This window comes from Somniosus microcephalus, chromosome 28, assembly GCF_052327205.1.
Source record: "Somniosus microcephalus isolate GS21.2 chromosome 28, FLI_Smic_1.0, whole genome shotgun sequence".
Taxonomy (NCBI): Eukaryota; Metazoa; Chordata; class Chondrichthyes; order Squaliformes; family Somniosidae; genus Somniosus; species Somniosus microcephalus.
Window position 1 is genome coordinate 41,868,806 of NC_141014.1, and position 15,884 is coordinate 41,884,689.

Genomic DNA, 15,884 nt, shown 5'->3' on the forward strand with positions numbered 1-15,884 from the left:
TGGGCGAGTCACTCCCCATTGAACAAGCACCTGAAACTCATGAACCTTAAATCTGCTGCGACTCAGGGGCAACAACACTCAGACTGCACGCGATGCAATCAACTCAATGTTGCAGGCTATTTCTGCCCCACTTTGTCCAACGTAGCTGCCTCAGATGGCCAAAGCACAGCTAGAACCAACCCTGTAAAGTGGAAGATCGGAAAGTGTTGCTGTCCCCAGGAAAAGAATCCTACTCGAGTGCAGTACTGAGGGAGCGCCGCACTGTCGGAGGGGCAGTACTGAGGGAGCGCCGCACTGTCGGAGGGGCAGTACCGAGGGAGCGCCGCACTGTCGGAGGGGCAGTACCGAGGGAGCGCCGCACTGTCGGAGGGGCAGTACCGAGGGAGCGCCGCACTGTCGGAGGGGCAGTACCGAGGGAGCGCCGCACTGTCGGAGGGGCAGTACCGAGGGAGCGCCGCACTGTCGGAGGGGCAGTACCGAGGGAGCGCCGCACTGTCGGAGGGGGCAGTACCGAGGGAGCGCCGCACTGTCGGAGGGGCAGTACCGAGGGAGCGCCGCACTGTCGGAGGGGCAGTACCGAGGGAGCGCCGCACTGTCGGAGGGGCAGTACCGAGGGAGCGCCGCACTGTCGGAGGGGCAGTACCGAGGGAGCGCCGCACTGTCGGAGGGGCAGTACCGAGGGAGCGCCGCACTGTCGGAGGGGCAGTACCGAGGGAGCGCCGCACTGTCGGAGGGGCAGTACCGAGGGAGCGCCGCACTGTCGGAGGGGCAGTACTGAGGGAGCATGCACTGTCGGAGGGGCAGTACTGAGGGAGCGCCGCACTGTCGGAGGGACAGTACTGAGGGAGCGCCGCACTGTCGGAGGGGCAGTACTGAGGGAGCGCCGCACTGTCGGAGGGGCAGCACTGAGGGAGCGCCGCACTGTCGGAGGGGCAGTACCGAGGGAGCGCCGCACTGTCGGAGGGGCAGTACCGAGGGAGCGCCGCACTGTCGGAGGGGCAGTACCGAGGGAGCGCCGCACTGTCGGAGGGGCAGTACCGAGGGAGCGCCGCACTGTCGGAGGGGCAGTACCGAGGGAGCGCCGCACTGTCGGAGGGGCAGTACCGAGGGAGCGCCGCACTGAGGGAGCGCCGCACTGTCGGAGGGGCAGTACTGAGGGAGCGCTGCACTGTCGGAGGGGCAGCACTGAGGGAGCGCCGCACTGTCGGAGGGGCAGTACTGAGGGAGTGCCGCACTGTCGGAGGGGCAGTACCGAGGGAGTGCCGCACTGTCGGAGGGGCAGTACCGAGGGAGCGCCGCACTGTCGGAGGGGCAGTACTGAGGGAGCGCCGCACTGTCGGAGGGGCAGTACCGAGGGAGCGCCGCACTAGTCAAAACCACTCGACATCAGTGCAGGATATGGAGCAAAACTGGAACAAAATCACCCAAAATGAACTTAGGACAAATGATCAAGTGAGTGTCACGGGGCAATGCGGGCATCAGGCAACTCAACAACTTCTTAAAGTGAACTTTTTCCACTTATTAACCTCAGCATTGAGCAGAATCACAGGAGCAGCCGTTAATATTTAACAGGCAGCTCTTGCGGTGGCTGGTTGAGTTTATCCAGGCACACAGGGCAGGAAGGTCTGCGCTGATTTAGCCCGTTACAGCAGAGGCAGGGGACAATAAATCGGCCACAATGCCCACGTTAGGATATAAGCAGCGAGGCTTCAAGCTCCTGTCACTATCCAGCGACTTCTGCTGCACAGAGGGCGAGGGGGAAATGAGGAGCGGAAGTGCGTCTTGGATCAAGCTCGGCTGCGCTGTTCACGTGGCCCGTAAACTCTCTGCCGAAGCTCATGGGTTCAGAATGGGCACTCTTTTTTTTTTTCCATTCGTTCCTGGGATGTGGGCATTGCTGGCAAGGCCAGCATTTATTGCCCATCCCTAATTGCCCTCGAGAAGGTGGTGGTGAGCCGCCTTCTTGAACCGCTGCAGTCCGTGTGAAGGTGCTCCCAGTGCTGTTGGGGAGGGAGTTCCAGGATTTTGACCCAGCGACGATGAAGGAACGGCCGATATATTTCCCAGTCAGGATGATGTGTGACTTGGAGGGGAACTTGGAGGTGGTGGTGTTCCCCTGCGCCTGCTGCCCTTGTCCTTCTAGGTGGTAGAGGTCACGGGTTTGGGAGGTGCTGCCGAAGTTGAGGTAATGAAGGGTCGCTGGACATTGTGGAGCTGTATCTCAAGCAGAGGTAGCACCTGTGGGGTGGGGGCGGGGGGGGAGAAAGCGTAACGAGCCTCAGGTAACAGGGCCCAGGAGAGAGCGGTTAGAGAGACCGTCCCTCAGTGGGAGCTCAGTTCCACCTTGTGCTTGCGACGGGTGCTCAGCACGGCTCCGAGACACCGATCCACCACAGACGCCTCGACAAATTGAAAATTGCACGCCTGCGTCCAGACAAAACGCTACCACAAGCCTCAAAGCCCCAACTCAGATTTGACCCAGATGGAACTCCCACTAAGAGCACAACATTCCTCAATGTCCTTTTAAAGCTTCCTTTAACTCGACATGTTGCGAAGATTTGAGACTTGAATAACCACAAGTAATTTTCGTAGCCTGGGTTGAACCTGCTGTTATCAGGAGCACGGTGTTTACAGGGCCGTGTGACCCACCTATCAGCAAGCTGTTTCTTAGTTCGTGAGGTTACTGCACGGGGGAGGGGGTCTCTTCCCACGCGCTTCAGAAAACTCGCCGCTTCGGGAATCGCCCGCCCTGGGGCGGGTTCCGCTGAAGCAACGGGGCGAGTGACAATCTGTGCGTCAGGACTGGCCTCACTCGGGGTACGAGCGACTAAAGGGGTTGCCCCACCCACCCCCCTCCCTCCCCAAAACCAGGGCACCAAGCGCATCCGCCGCCGGGAGTGAAAGGGGAAGCAACATATTGAGCCGCGACACCCGAACAAGCAACACTCACTGGCTGACGAAGGTGATGGATTTTCCCGAGCGGCCTGCTCTGGCCGTCCTCCCCACTCGATGAATGTAATCCTGGAAGATAAACATCAGGCAGCATTAAACCGGGGCAGGCGGGCGGGCAGGCAGCAGCTTTACACACCAACAATCTTCAACCAGAGAACCAGCGCCCACCCGACAGACACATCAGCTCAGATTAGCTAACCGGACAGGGAGTGGCGTACCTTAGAATGGGTGGGAATGTCAAAGTTTATAACCACATCGACATGTGGAATATCCAGGCCGCGGCTTGCTACGTCTGTGGCCAGCAAGATCGAGCGAGACTTGGCCTTGAATTTATTCAAAGCTCCCAATCGTTTGTTCTGCAAAATAAAACAAAGAGGAATTGATTTTAAACAAATAACGGTTCATGTCACAGGACAAACATTGCCACTCCGCAGTGTAAAGAACGGCCAGCGCACCTGATTCATCTGCCCGTGTAAGGGAATGGCGGTGAACCCCAGACTGCGCAGGAGCAGCGCCGTGCGCTGTGTGTTGTTACACGTGCTGCAGAAGATGATAAAGGAATTCCCGGCGAGCTCGTTGAGAATGGAAACCAGGTAACAATCCTAGAGAAAGAAGCGTCAAATTTTAAAATAATACAGGGAACTTAGAAACAACCAGCAGGACAGCTTCCTGTGCATTAGATCATTATCCTCACATTACTTGTGTAGGGCACTCATTCCTGCCCACAAACCCTGTTGTCACGATTTACCATTGTAAATTGGTATGTCAACATTTCCCATTCAATTTTCTGTGTGAACTGTCACGCTGTAATTACAGCACTGGCCACGAGGTGGCTCCATGGAGCGAGTACTAAGGTTTCTCTCCAACGCCATCTCGCACATATAAAAAAACTCTTACATTCAGCAAGTGACCGAGGGCAAGATCCTGGGAAATATACAAGCATTCTTTAAAAACAGACCCAGATATAACTGGAAAAACATCTGCACTCATACTATTTAGGGTAACGAAAGATTCGCATTCAAAGAATCTTTCACAACCTCAGGACGTCCCAAAGCGCTTTACAGCCAATGAAGTACTTTTTGAAGTGTCGTCACTGTTGTAATGTAGGAAATGCGGCAGCCAGTTTGCGCACAGCAAGCTCCCACAAACAGCAATGTGATAATGGCCAGATCATCTGTTTTAGTGATGTTGGTTGAGGGATAAATATTAGCCCCAGGACACCGGGAAAACTCCCCTGCTCTTCTTCAAATAGTGCCATGGGATCCTTTACGTCCACCCGAGAGTGCAGACGGGACCTCGATTTAACGTCCCATCCAAAAGATGGCACTTGAGGTTTCAAAGGGATCAGATAAAGAGCTGATTTAAAGGAATGTAACTGCGACAGTGTTATAAATAGCCCAGCGGCGACTGGTGTCCAACAGCAGCAGCGGCACTCCCTGGGCGACAGTGGCTGCCATTACCTTGAACTTGGCCGGGATGAACACGTAATACTGCTGCAGTTTCTCCACAGTCTGGTACTTGGTCGAGACGGCACATTTCACCGGGTCCTTCAGTGCCGCTCGCTGCAGCTTTTGTACCTGCGAGAGGGGCAGAAATAATGAAGCAGCTTTTAAATCCATAAAGTATCACTCTCACTCACAGGTTCACTAACTCCAGGGCTGTACAAGGTCAAAGATCTGTCAACACCAAGGGGGGGGTTTTTTGGGGGGGGGGGGTACAGCATCTCAAGAATTCGCCATTCTTTTTTTTTTAATTCGCTTATGGGATGTGGGTGTCGCTGGCGAGGCCAGCATTTATTGCCCATCCCCTAATTGCCCCTTGAGAAGGTGGTGGTGAGCCGCCTTCTTGAACCGCTGCAGTCCGTGTGGTGAAGGTACTCCCACAGTGCTGTTAGGGAGGGAGTTCCAGGATTTTGACCCAGCGATGATGAAGGAACGGCCGATATACTTCTAAGTCAGGACGGTGTGTGACTTGAAGGGGAACTTGGAGGTGGTGGTGTTCCCGTGCGTCTGCTGCCCTTGTCCTTCTAGGTGGAAGAGGTCGCGGGTTTGGGAGGTGCTGTTGAAGAAGCCTTGGCGAGTTGCTGCAGTGCATCTTGTAGATGGTACACACTGCAGACACGGTGCGCCGGTGGTGGAGGGAGTGAATGTTTAAGGTGGTGGATGGGGTGCCAATCAAGTGGGTTGCTTTGTCCTGGATGGTGTCGAGCTTCTTGAGTGTTGTTGGAGCTGCACTCATCCAGGCGAGTGGAGAGGATTCCATCACACTCCTGACTTGTGCCTTGTAGATGGTAGAAAGGCTTTGGGAAGTCAGGAGGTGAGACACTCGCCGCAGAATACCCAGCCTCTGACCTGCTCTTGTTGCCACAGTATTTATGTGGCTGGTCCAGTTAAGTTTCTGGTCAATGGTGACCCCCAGGATGATGGTGGGGGATTCGGCGATGGTAATGCCATTGAATGTCAAGGGGAGGTTTTTTGTATTTTCTGGCTTACATTGTTTCTGTTATTACCGAGCCTTCCCTGCAATGACACTACTGTGTCCCTTTGACACTCTCCTTCAGGCTAGGCGAGCGGGCCCCCACACACGGCTCTTTGGGCTACCTAGAAAGCAGGTGTTTAACGTGTCACTCGGGAGGCTCTGGTGCTGCTACTGTTGCGATTACCTGCTCCAGGCTTAGTGAGTAATCCTGAACTAGACTCAACAGACAAGCAACGGAATCACAGCGCAGAGGCAAGAGTGCTACCAGTGAGCCCAGGCGGACAGGTCAAACTCCCTTAACCTTTCCTCAGAACATGGACCAGGTTATTCCAGTTGGATAGGTATGGGGGGGGAAAGAGGGGTCCCGAGTGACAGTTACATAAGCATAGAGCTGGGTTCGATGTAATGTCAGGATTTCTTTTCACAGAGAATTGCCAATCTCTGGCACCAGTTTCTGGCCCGTGCAGCAAGTGCAGATTCACTGCAAACACTCAAGAGGGAGCTGAAGGCAGGAGCTTATCAGGCCCTGTTTGGGACTGGGAACTTGCTCAATCACCACAGGCGAGATACTGAGACTGACTGACTGAGCACAGACCAGCGACTGAAGCTGGGACGTTGCTGGTTGTTGCAGACCACATCCCACCCCCCCCCCCCCAAACCAGGCAACACGCCCCCCCCCCCCCCCCAAGCAACACGCGGCCCCCCCGCCCCGGCAACAGGTCCCCCGCCCCCCCCACCGGGCAACACGCCCCAACACACTCCCCACCCCGGGCAACACGCCCCCCGCCCCCCCCCAGGCAACACGCCTCCCCCCACCCCCCCCGGGCAACACGCCCCCCGCCCCCCCCCCGGGCAACACGCCCACCCACCGAGGCGTGCAGACAGATATATGTTAAATAAAACTCTCAGCAAACAGCTCACGTACCTTCTTGGTCATTGTTGCAGAAAACAGATAGGTGTTCCGGTCTCTCGGAATCGCCTTGAGAATTTTATCAACCTGCAGAATAGATTGTGGGTCAATGGAGTCATCAATGCACAGAATACACCAGAACATCACAACTAACGGACAGGGAGAGAGGTACTGAGGACCAGAACATCACAACGAACGGAAAGGGAGAGAGGTACCGAGGACCAGAACACCACTAATTATTTTTTTAAATCTCCCATTAATAATATATTTGCTCATTACGTTATGTGCACTGAAACTGAATGCCAATGGGAATGCCGGATTTTCCAATATACACGTGAGGTGCTGCATGGTCCCGGAGAGCCCGAGTATGTTCAGTGGTTCCTGGAGCAATGGCACCATCTGGTGGCCATTATACAGATGGCAGTTTCATTCACTCGCTGCACAGGGCTTGAGATTCCTGTCGATCTCCGGCACTGAGCACAATAACCCCCCCCCCACCCCCCGGGCACAGCATCGCAAGAGCTCAGTGCAGCATATTGCTTCTGGATTTGTTGAGTTACTGGCACATTATTTGTTCTATTTCCCTTCGAGCAGCCGACACTTTCACAGGCAAAATAGACATGCATTTCTCCAGCGCCTTTCAGGGCCACCAGACGTCCCAAAACGTTTTACACCCAATGAAGTACTTTTTGAAGTGTAGTCACTGTTGTGATGTAGGAATTGCGGCAGCCAATTTGTGCACAGCAAGCTCCCACAAACAGCAAAGTGATAATTGACCAGATCATGTGTTTTAGTGATGTTGGTTGAGGGATAAATATTGGCCCAGGACACCGGTTGTGGAGATGGGGGGTCCCCAGAGCACGGCAATATCTTTAGGGGGGTCCCAGGGGCTCCACTACTATAGGTGGGAGATTCCTGGGAGCGCATCCATATTCCCACCCCCCCTCCAGACACGGGAAAGTCAGTAAGCGGCGACTTTGTTCCACTGGACGTGGACACGTCGCTCACCTCAGGTAATGAAAAACTCCCCCCAAAAAAACCGACCGAGCGAAAAACAGGAGATAACCCGAATGCCGCAGCACACACACCTCGGTTTCAAAATCCATGTTGAGGATCCTGTCGGCCTCGTCCATCACCAGGAACTTGAGGGCCCGCAGGTTAAAGCCCTTGGTGTTCTGGAGGTGATCGATCAGGCGGCCTGGGGTCGCTGGCGGAGAGGAAACAATTACAGCAACAGTCCCAGTCCAGAGTCCTCAGAAACCTCAATCAATCGCGTAACCAGGCGAACAGCCCCGGTGGCTGCAATGGGAAATTCCCCAGCCAGAGATCGCCAGTGGCTCATTGACGAGCTGTGCCACACGGAGCAGAGGGCGCCAGGTTTGATAGCCGTTCGGCACGGTTAGCTGTTCCCTGCTGGAGCAGTCAGGGTTCACCATGACGGGCCTCAGCGTACCCCAGCTTTGGAGGGGGGAGTACACAGGATTACATCGGATATACTGCACAGAAACAGGCCATTCGGCCCAACCAGTCCATGCCGGCGTTTATGCTCCACTCGAGCCTCCTCCCGTCTTTCCTCATCTAAATCTATCAGCGTAACCCTCTATTCCCTTCTCCCTTGACGAGATCGCAAAGTCTCTGAAGAATGGATTCAGTCAAGAATATTTTTTTGTGGACTTTATGGGATTTTTCTGAGGGTATTTTCCCTGTTATGGGATCGCCCTGTGCAGATACGTGAAAGACTGGTTTTGTTAAAACTCCAGAGAACACATGGCAGTTGGCTGTGATAAAAGAACTCGTCCAGTATGTATGGGTCCGGCCAACAGTCCTGGAAAAAGGAAGTGGGCCATTGAAATTGATTAGAAAAACCACTCTAATATGCAAAGCACTTCTCACCTCCATCTCAGAAGAGCAGAACAATGAACTCACTAGCTCACCCAGCAAAGACCGAAAGATATGTCCCAGACTTGGGGCCATTAACCCAATACGCATGGGTCTAAGGATGACTCATCACAGATTTAGCACCGGAGTGCTCAGAAGCAAATGGATTGTTAAGACTGGTGGGAAAAGACAGGCAGACTATCTATAAAGACAGATTCTTTTCCACCATTCTCTCTCTCTCTCCCACTCCTGCTCCAACAAGACAAGTACCAGAGAAGCCAATGAGCAGAGCAATCGAAACCGGGGTAAGCAGTCTCAAGTGAGCCAAGCCGGTAACCAGATATCCCAGGCAAGCTGGGTGAGGTGTAGGGGGCTTAAGGTCTCTCAGAAGTGAAGTTTTTGGGCTATTCCGAGGGGGGGTGGGAGCTTCGTTTGGTTCAGCCAGGCGAAGGGGTTTATGCGACTGGGTAATTCATTGGTAGGGGTGGAATCAGCGTCCACCATAGCAACAGGGGAATTACTGCTTGTTATAGACTCAGTTTTGTACTGTATGTATGTTGATTGTAACCTGGATTTTATTCTCCACAGGGACAGTGATTTCGTTTAGCAGTACATGTTTTAGCCAGTGTATGTTAGACCAAATAAATATACGTTTGATTTTTTTCACCGAACCATTCCTGTCCGTGACTTATTCCATTTACACTCTGAATAATAATTCCCGGGTATAGAACTTTCGTACGGCGGGGGTGACTCGAACCGTCTGTCTAGCAATTGGGCTAGGATCAAAAACCGTTTACATCTCCTGGCGACCAGCGGCAGGATCTGGGTTAAAGGAGTGTAAAAACCGCCTACACCCTCATATACTTCTCTAACCGCCCCTTAAATCCATCTGTACTATTCGCCTCAACCACTCCCTGTGGGAGCGAGTTCCACATTCTCACCACTCTCTGGGTAAAGAAGTTTCTCCTGAATTCCCTATTGGATTTATTAGTGACTATCTTATATTGATGGCCTCTAGTTATGCTCTTCCCCACAAGTGGAAACATTCTTTCTGTATCCACTCTATCAAAACCTTTCATCATTTTAAAGGCCTCTATTAGGTCACCCCTCAGTCTTTCAAACCCCACCCCCCTCCAAGAGAAAAGAGACCCAGCCTGTTCATCCTTTCCTGATATGTAGACCCTCGCATTTCTGGTATCATCCTTGTAAATCTGCTCTGCACCCTCTCCAGTGCCTCTATATCCTTTTTATAATATGGCGACCAGAACTGTATACAGTGCTCCAAGTGTGGTCTAACCAAGGTTCGATACAGGTTTAGCATAACTTCCCTACTTTTCAATTCTATCCCTCTAGAAATAAACCCTAGTGCTTGGTTTGCTTTTTTTTAATGGCCTTGCTAACCTGCGTCGCAACTTAAGTGATGAACTCAGCCAGCATTCCCGCTCCAGATCCAGTGTCTCCTCCTGGATAGTGTGTGTTTGGAGCGAGGAAGGTACCTGGATCAGTAACAACCCCCCGCTCCCAGCCCATGGTCATGAGCCCCCCGACACTGTTAGGGGTCACAAACAGCGGCCACTTTCTAAAGGGAATTGACTGGGTGAAAGCGTTAGAGAAGAGATTAACAGCAAACTAACCGCGGCAAAACCCTTAAAGCCTAATTCAAACCTCAACCACAACATTCCACAGGGTAGGTTTTAAGTGTAGACGATACGGCCGTTGTTTCCCCAGTTACAGTCCACCTTTAATACTCTGCTGCACTCTCTCGTTCTCATTCATCCTCACAAAAGAATTTAAATGCAGTATGCGTGGGTCACGTTCTACAATGAGGCAGATTGACAGTCTGGGACGTAGAGGTACTGGCGCAGACTCGCACTACAAGGCTCCAACACCAGCATGTGCCGCGATAGCCGATCTCAGCCAGGGCTAGCGGCTGGATTCAACAGTTTGCCTCAGTGTCCCGGGCTAGGCTGGTAGTTGGTTGGGGGAGGTGCGGGGGGGAGAAAGGAGAGAGAAGGCTGCGAGGGCTCCTACTCCTGATCGCTGTCTAGCAGACCCTGCTGGAAGATTAACCAGGCTGATACCTGGGTTGGCAGGAATGACGTATGAGGAGAGATTGGGTCGATTAGGCTTATATTCGCTGGAGTTTAGAAGAATGAGAGGGCATCTCATTGAAACTTATAAAATTCTAACAGGACTGGACAGACTAGATGCAGGAAGGATGTTCCCGATGGCAGGGGAGTCCAGAACCAGGAGTCACAGTCTAAGGATAAAGGGTAAACCATTTAGGACAGAGATGAGGAGGAATTTCTTCACCCAGAGAGTGGTGAACCTGTGGAATTCTCTACCACAAAAGGCAGTGGAGGCCAATGAATTTGGATGATCAGCCATGATCGCATTGAATGGCGGAACAGGCTCGAGGGGCCGAATGGCCTACTCCTGCTCCTATCTTCTATGTTTCGGACATTGCAGACGAACAGGATCAGGCTCGGTTGCGATGCACGCCACAGCCAATTAACCTGCTGACACTGACAGCCCAGGTTCACACACGCGAGGAAGGACCAGACACTGCAGGGCACCAGTTATTGCACTTGGCCCGGGGGGGTGGGGGGGGGGGGAATACTCACCGATGACGACGTGAGGCTTCTTTGCCAGAGCAAGACTCTGTGACATCATATCAATTCCACCCACAATCACCGCTGTAAGGGAAAAGGCAGATCCGTCAGATTAGGACAGGGCCCGGCTCCACACCAACACACCATCACAGAATGTCACTGAGCTTCAATACAGTCAGTCAAAGTGAGAGTCATTCTGGCAAATCTTATTACTACTTTAAGGAGGGAATAAATTGTAGTAAGACGTGGCTGACCATCCCAGTCAGGAGGACAGACAAGGAGTGATTTAAAATTTAAAATCTCCTCATCCCGACTATCCCCCCCTCCCCACTAACTCCCCCTCCCCTCCAATTAGATCAGGTCAGCAGTTACTCACCAGACTTCACTCCAATGGATGAACCCAGAGCTTCGAACTGCTCGGAGATCTGAAAGGCCAGCTCACGGGTCGGTGTCAAGACAAGTGCAAACAGGCGTTGGGGTTTCTCCAGCAAGGCCTGCAGGATTGGGAGAGCAAAGGCTCCCGTCTTCCCGGAGCCGGTCTCAGCCAGGCCGATGATGTCCCGTCCTGAAAGAGTGAGGCCGACAAAGTAAAGCCAGGCTCGGCACACACACTGCGGCTGGTTTCAGATTGTATTGGTGCCGCTAGCCCCCCCCTCCCCCCCCCCCACAGCCAGCAAGAAAGCAAGGATAATGTTGCTGGAGTCCTGGGGACTGGCGGTCAGGAAATCTGGCGAGTTTGTCTCTGGGACCGCAACCAACTGCACGAGTAGTGAGCTTTGAGATAGAAACACATCTCTTCACTTCCCAGAGTAACAAACACCACTACATCTTGGAAAGTTACCTACCGCTGACTGGAGCAGATTTTAATTTGTTGCACAGACCAGGCTTGTATTCCCTCGAGTATAGAAGATTAAGGGGTGGTCTAATTGTTTGAGATGATTAAAGGAGTTGATCGGGTAGATGGAGAGAAACTATTTCCTCTGGTTGGGGGAGTTCAGAACAAGGGGGCTTAACCTTAAAATTAGAGCCAGGCCGTTCAGGGGTGATGTCAGGAAGCACTTCTTCACACAAAGGGTGGTGGAAATCTGGAACTCTCTCCCCCAAAAGGCTGTTGAGGCTGGGGGGGGTCACTGAATATTTCAAAACTGAGATTGATAGAATTCAGGGTTACGGAGCCAAGGAGGGTAAGACCGATCCGCCGTAATCGAATTGAATGCAGGGGCAAGCTTGAGGGGCTGAATGGCCTCCTCCTGTTCAGACGTTCCTAATCTCAACATAAACCAGCAAAAGAAAGACTTTCATTCCTACAGCACCTTTCACCATCTCAGGACGTCCCAAAGCACTTTACAACCAATGAAGTATTTTTGGAGTGTAGTTACTGTTGTAATGTAGGAAATGCAGCAGCCAATTTGGGCACAGCAAGCTCCCACAGACAGCAATGTTAATGACCAGATAAACTGTTTTAGTGATGCTGGTCATGGGATAAATGTTGGCCCCAGGACACCGGGGAGAAATCCCCTGCTTCGGATAGTGCCGTGGGATCTTTAACGTCCACCCAAACAGGCTGGGGCATTGAAATGTGCAAACGTCAACCATGATTAGCAAGCTGTCCTTCAGCAGTCAGGCACAAAACGAAAAACTGAAATGATTTTTGATGTCGGCCCAGGCAGGACCTGCTGCCGTTAAACCTCTCACCTTGCAGTGCGACCGGCACAGCTTCCATCTGGATCTTCGTTGGTGATTTCCATCCCAGCTGCTCACAGGCTTCACAGAGCACCTCAGTCACACCCTGTGATACAAGAGACCGGGATTACACAGGGCTCAACTTCACCCGGAGGCTGCACTCAAACAGGGACTGCAGGCTTCAGCGCTCCGACCCTCCCCAGGCTCGGGTCCGCTGGGCAGATTCTGGCTCTGCAGCTAACAGAACCTCGAGAATAACATTATAAGTAGTAAGAGCAGGAGTCAGCCATACAGCCCCTCGAGCAGGAGTCGGCCATTCGGCCCCTCGAGCCTGCTCCGCCTTTCAATAAGATCATGGCTGATCATCAACCTCAACTCCACTTTCCCGCCCGATCTCCATATCCCTTGATTCCCTTAGAGTCCAAAAATCTATCTCAGCCTGGAATATACTCAAAGACTCAGCCTCCACAGCCCTCTGGGGCAGAGAATTCCAGAGATTCACAACCCTCTGAGTGAAGAAATTCCTCCTCATCTCAGTCCTAAATGGCCGACCCCTTATCCTGAGACTGTGACCCCTGGTTCTAGACTCTCCAGCCAGGGGGAAACAACCTCTCAGCATCGACCCTGTCAATCCCCCTCAGAATCTGATATGTTTCAATGAGATCACCTCTCATTCTTCTAAACTCCAGAGTATCGGCCCATTCTACACAATCTCTCCTCATAGGACAACCCTCTCATCCCAGGAATCAATCTATTGAACCTTCGTTGCACCGCCTCCCTGGCAAGTATATCCTTCCTCAGATAAGGAGACCAGAACTGTGCCCAGTACTCCAGGAGTGGTCTCACCAAGGCCCTGTACAATTGGAGCAAGACTTCCTTACTCTTATACTCCAACCCCCTTGCAATAAAGGCCAACATACCATTTGCCTTCCTTATTGCTTGCTGTACCTGCATGCTCGCTTTCTGTGTTTCTTGCACGAGGACACCCAAATCTCTCTGAACACTATCATTTGAAAGTTTCTCACCATTTAAAAAATATTCTGCTTTTCTATTCTTCCTAGCAAAGTGAATAACCTCACATTTCCCTACATTATACTCCATCTGCCACCTTACTGCCCACTCACTTAGTCTATCTATATCCCTTTGCAGACTCTGTGTTCTCCTCACAGCTCACTGTCCCACCTAGCTTTGTATCATCAGCAAACTTGGATACATTACACTCGATCCCTTCATCTAGGTCATTAATGTAGATTGAGGCCCCAACACTGATCCTTGCGGCACCCCATTAGTTACAGCCTGCCAGCCTGAAAAATATCCATTTATCCCTACTCTCTGTTTTCTGTCCATTAACCAATCCTCTATCCATGCTACTATATTATCCCCAACCCCATGAGCCCCAAGAATAAGGGACTCTAATAGTAACGGGTCACTTATTAAACATTCCATCGGTGGTAACCCATTTTTTTTAAATGGGATGTGGCAAGGCCGGCATTTATTGCCCATCCCTAATTGCCCTCGGAAAGGTGGCAGTGCGCCGCTGCAGTCCGTGTGGTGAAGCTGCTCCTACGTAGCAGTTTGTTACAACAGAGTGGCCATTTCAGAGGGGCAGGTAAGAGTCAACCACATTGCTGTGGGTCTGGAGTCACATATAGGCCCCAGACCGGGTAAGGATGGCAGATTAACATAGAAGATAGGAGCAGGAGTCTGCCATTCGGCCCCTCGAGCCTGCTCCGCCATTTAATGAGATCATGGCTGATCATCCAAATTCAGTACCCTGTCCCTGCCTTCTCCCCATATCCCTTGATCCCTTTAGCCTCAAGAAATATATCCAACTCCTTCTTGAATATATTTAATGAATTGGCCTCTACTGCCTTCTGTGGTAGAGAATTCCACAGGTTCACCACTCTCTGGGTGAAGAAATTCCTCCTCATCTCTGTCCTAAATGGCTTACCCCTTATCCTTAGACTGTGACCCCTGGTTCTGGGCTCCCCAGCCATCGGGAACATCCTTCCTGCATCTAGTCTGTCTAGTCCTGTTAGAATTTTATAAGTTTCAATGAGATCCCCTCTCATTCTTCTAAACTCCAGCGAATATAAGCTCAATCGACCCAATCTCTGCTCATACGTCATTCCTGCCATCCCAGGTATCAGTCTGGTGAATCTTCACTGCACTCCTTCCATGGCAAGAACATCCTTCCTCAGATAAGGCAACCAAAACTGCACACAGTACTCAAGGTGTGGTCTCACCAAGGCCCTGTACAACTGCAGCAAGACATCCTTGTTCCTGTATAACAACAGAAAATGCTGGAAAAACTCAGCAAGTCAGGCAACATCCGTGGAGAGAAATTTGAGTTGACGTTTTGGGTTTGACCCTTCTTCAAAACCCGAAACGTCAACTCAAATTTCTCTCCACGGATGTTGCCTGACTTGCTGAGTTTTTCCAGCATTTTCTGTTGTTATTTCGGATTTCCAACATCTGCAGTATTTTGCTATCATCCTTGTTCCTGTATTCGAATCCTTCCCTAAAGGACATTGGTGAACCAGATGGGTTTTTACCATAATCTGGTAGTTCCACTGATAATCACCATTACTGCCACAAGCTTTTTATTCCAGATTTATTGAGTTTATTTCCCCAGCTGCCCTGGAGGGATTTGAACTTGTGTCTCCAGATCATCAGTGCAGGCCCCTGGATTAGTGGCCCAGTGACTGAACCACTGCCCGAACCCGGGGCCCAGTGACTGAACCACTGCCCGAACCCGGGGCCCAGTGACTGAACCACTGCCCGAACCCGATATACCCTTAGTACATGGCATGGGGGGGTGGGGGAGAAAGGGGGAATGAGGGGCTTGGTTGGGGTTTAAGCCCCAGTTGCGGCCCCTCTCGCTGTCGCTGGGGTGAGCGGCCTGTCCCGGGCCCGGAGCCCGCTCTGAGCTTCGCTGGGGCCTCGGGCCGGTGCAGGAAATCTCCCGGGGCCCAGTCTCTCTCTCTCTCTCTCTCTCTCTTCCCCCCCGGCCCTCTCTGCCCCGCTGCCCCGGTTACCAGCTCCCGGAAGGTCCCGGGCTCCGGCTTCGCCGCCTCGCTCGGCCGCCCCTCCGCCATCTTGGCCGCACCGCCTCCCACTAAGCATGCGCGGCGCGGGTGTTGCCGGGAGTTGTAGTCCGGGGCCCGGGGGCGGGGCCAGAGTCAGACAATGGTTACACAACAGAGTGAGGACATTCGGCCCCTCCAGCCAGTGCCGGCTCTCTGCAAGAGCACTTCCCTCGCCCTTTCCCCCCCCGAGTCCTGCAAATGTCTTTCTTTCAGGTGTCAGCTGTGGCTCAGTGGGTAGCTCTCTCGCCTCTGAGTCTGAAGGTTGTGGGTTCAAGTCCCTGC

At 52.5% G+C, this 15,884-nt stretch overlaps 1 protein-coding gene across 1 annotated transcript in view; it reads right to left on the minus strand.

Annotated features, from left to right (window-relative positions):
* The window catches only part of ddx47 (DEAD (Asp-Glu-Ala-Asp) box polypeptide 47), a 32,004-nt gene extending 16,347 nt beyond the window's left edge, over nt 1-15,657 (minus strand). Inside the window, exons 1-10 of the mRNA XM_085969016.1 lie at nt 15,552-15,657; nt 12,526-12,619; nt 11,207-11,395; nt 10,843-10,914; nt 7,429-7,547; nt 6,356-6,427; nt 4,413-4,529; nt 3,408-3,554; nt 3,171-3,308; nt 2,951-3,021 (exon numbers count right to left, since the gene is read on the minus strand). Coding sequence (XP_085825142.1) covers nt 2,951-3,021; nt 3,171-3,308; nt 3,408-3,554; nt 4,413-4,529; nt 6,356-6,427; nt 7,429-7,547; nt 10,843-10,914; nt 11,207-11,395; nt 12,526-12,619; nt 15,552-15,611 — 1,079 coding nt within the window. The 5' untranslated portion in view covers nt 15,612-15,657. The remainder of the gene's footprint in view (nt 1-2,950; nt 3,022-3,170; nt 3,309-3,407; nt 3,555-4,412; nt 4,530-6,355; nt 6,428-7,428; nt 7,548-10,842; nt 10,915-11,206; nt 11,396-12,525; nt 12,620-15,551) is intronic.
* Between the last annotated feature and the right edge of the window lie 227 nt (nt 15,658-15,884).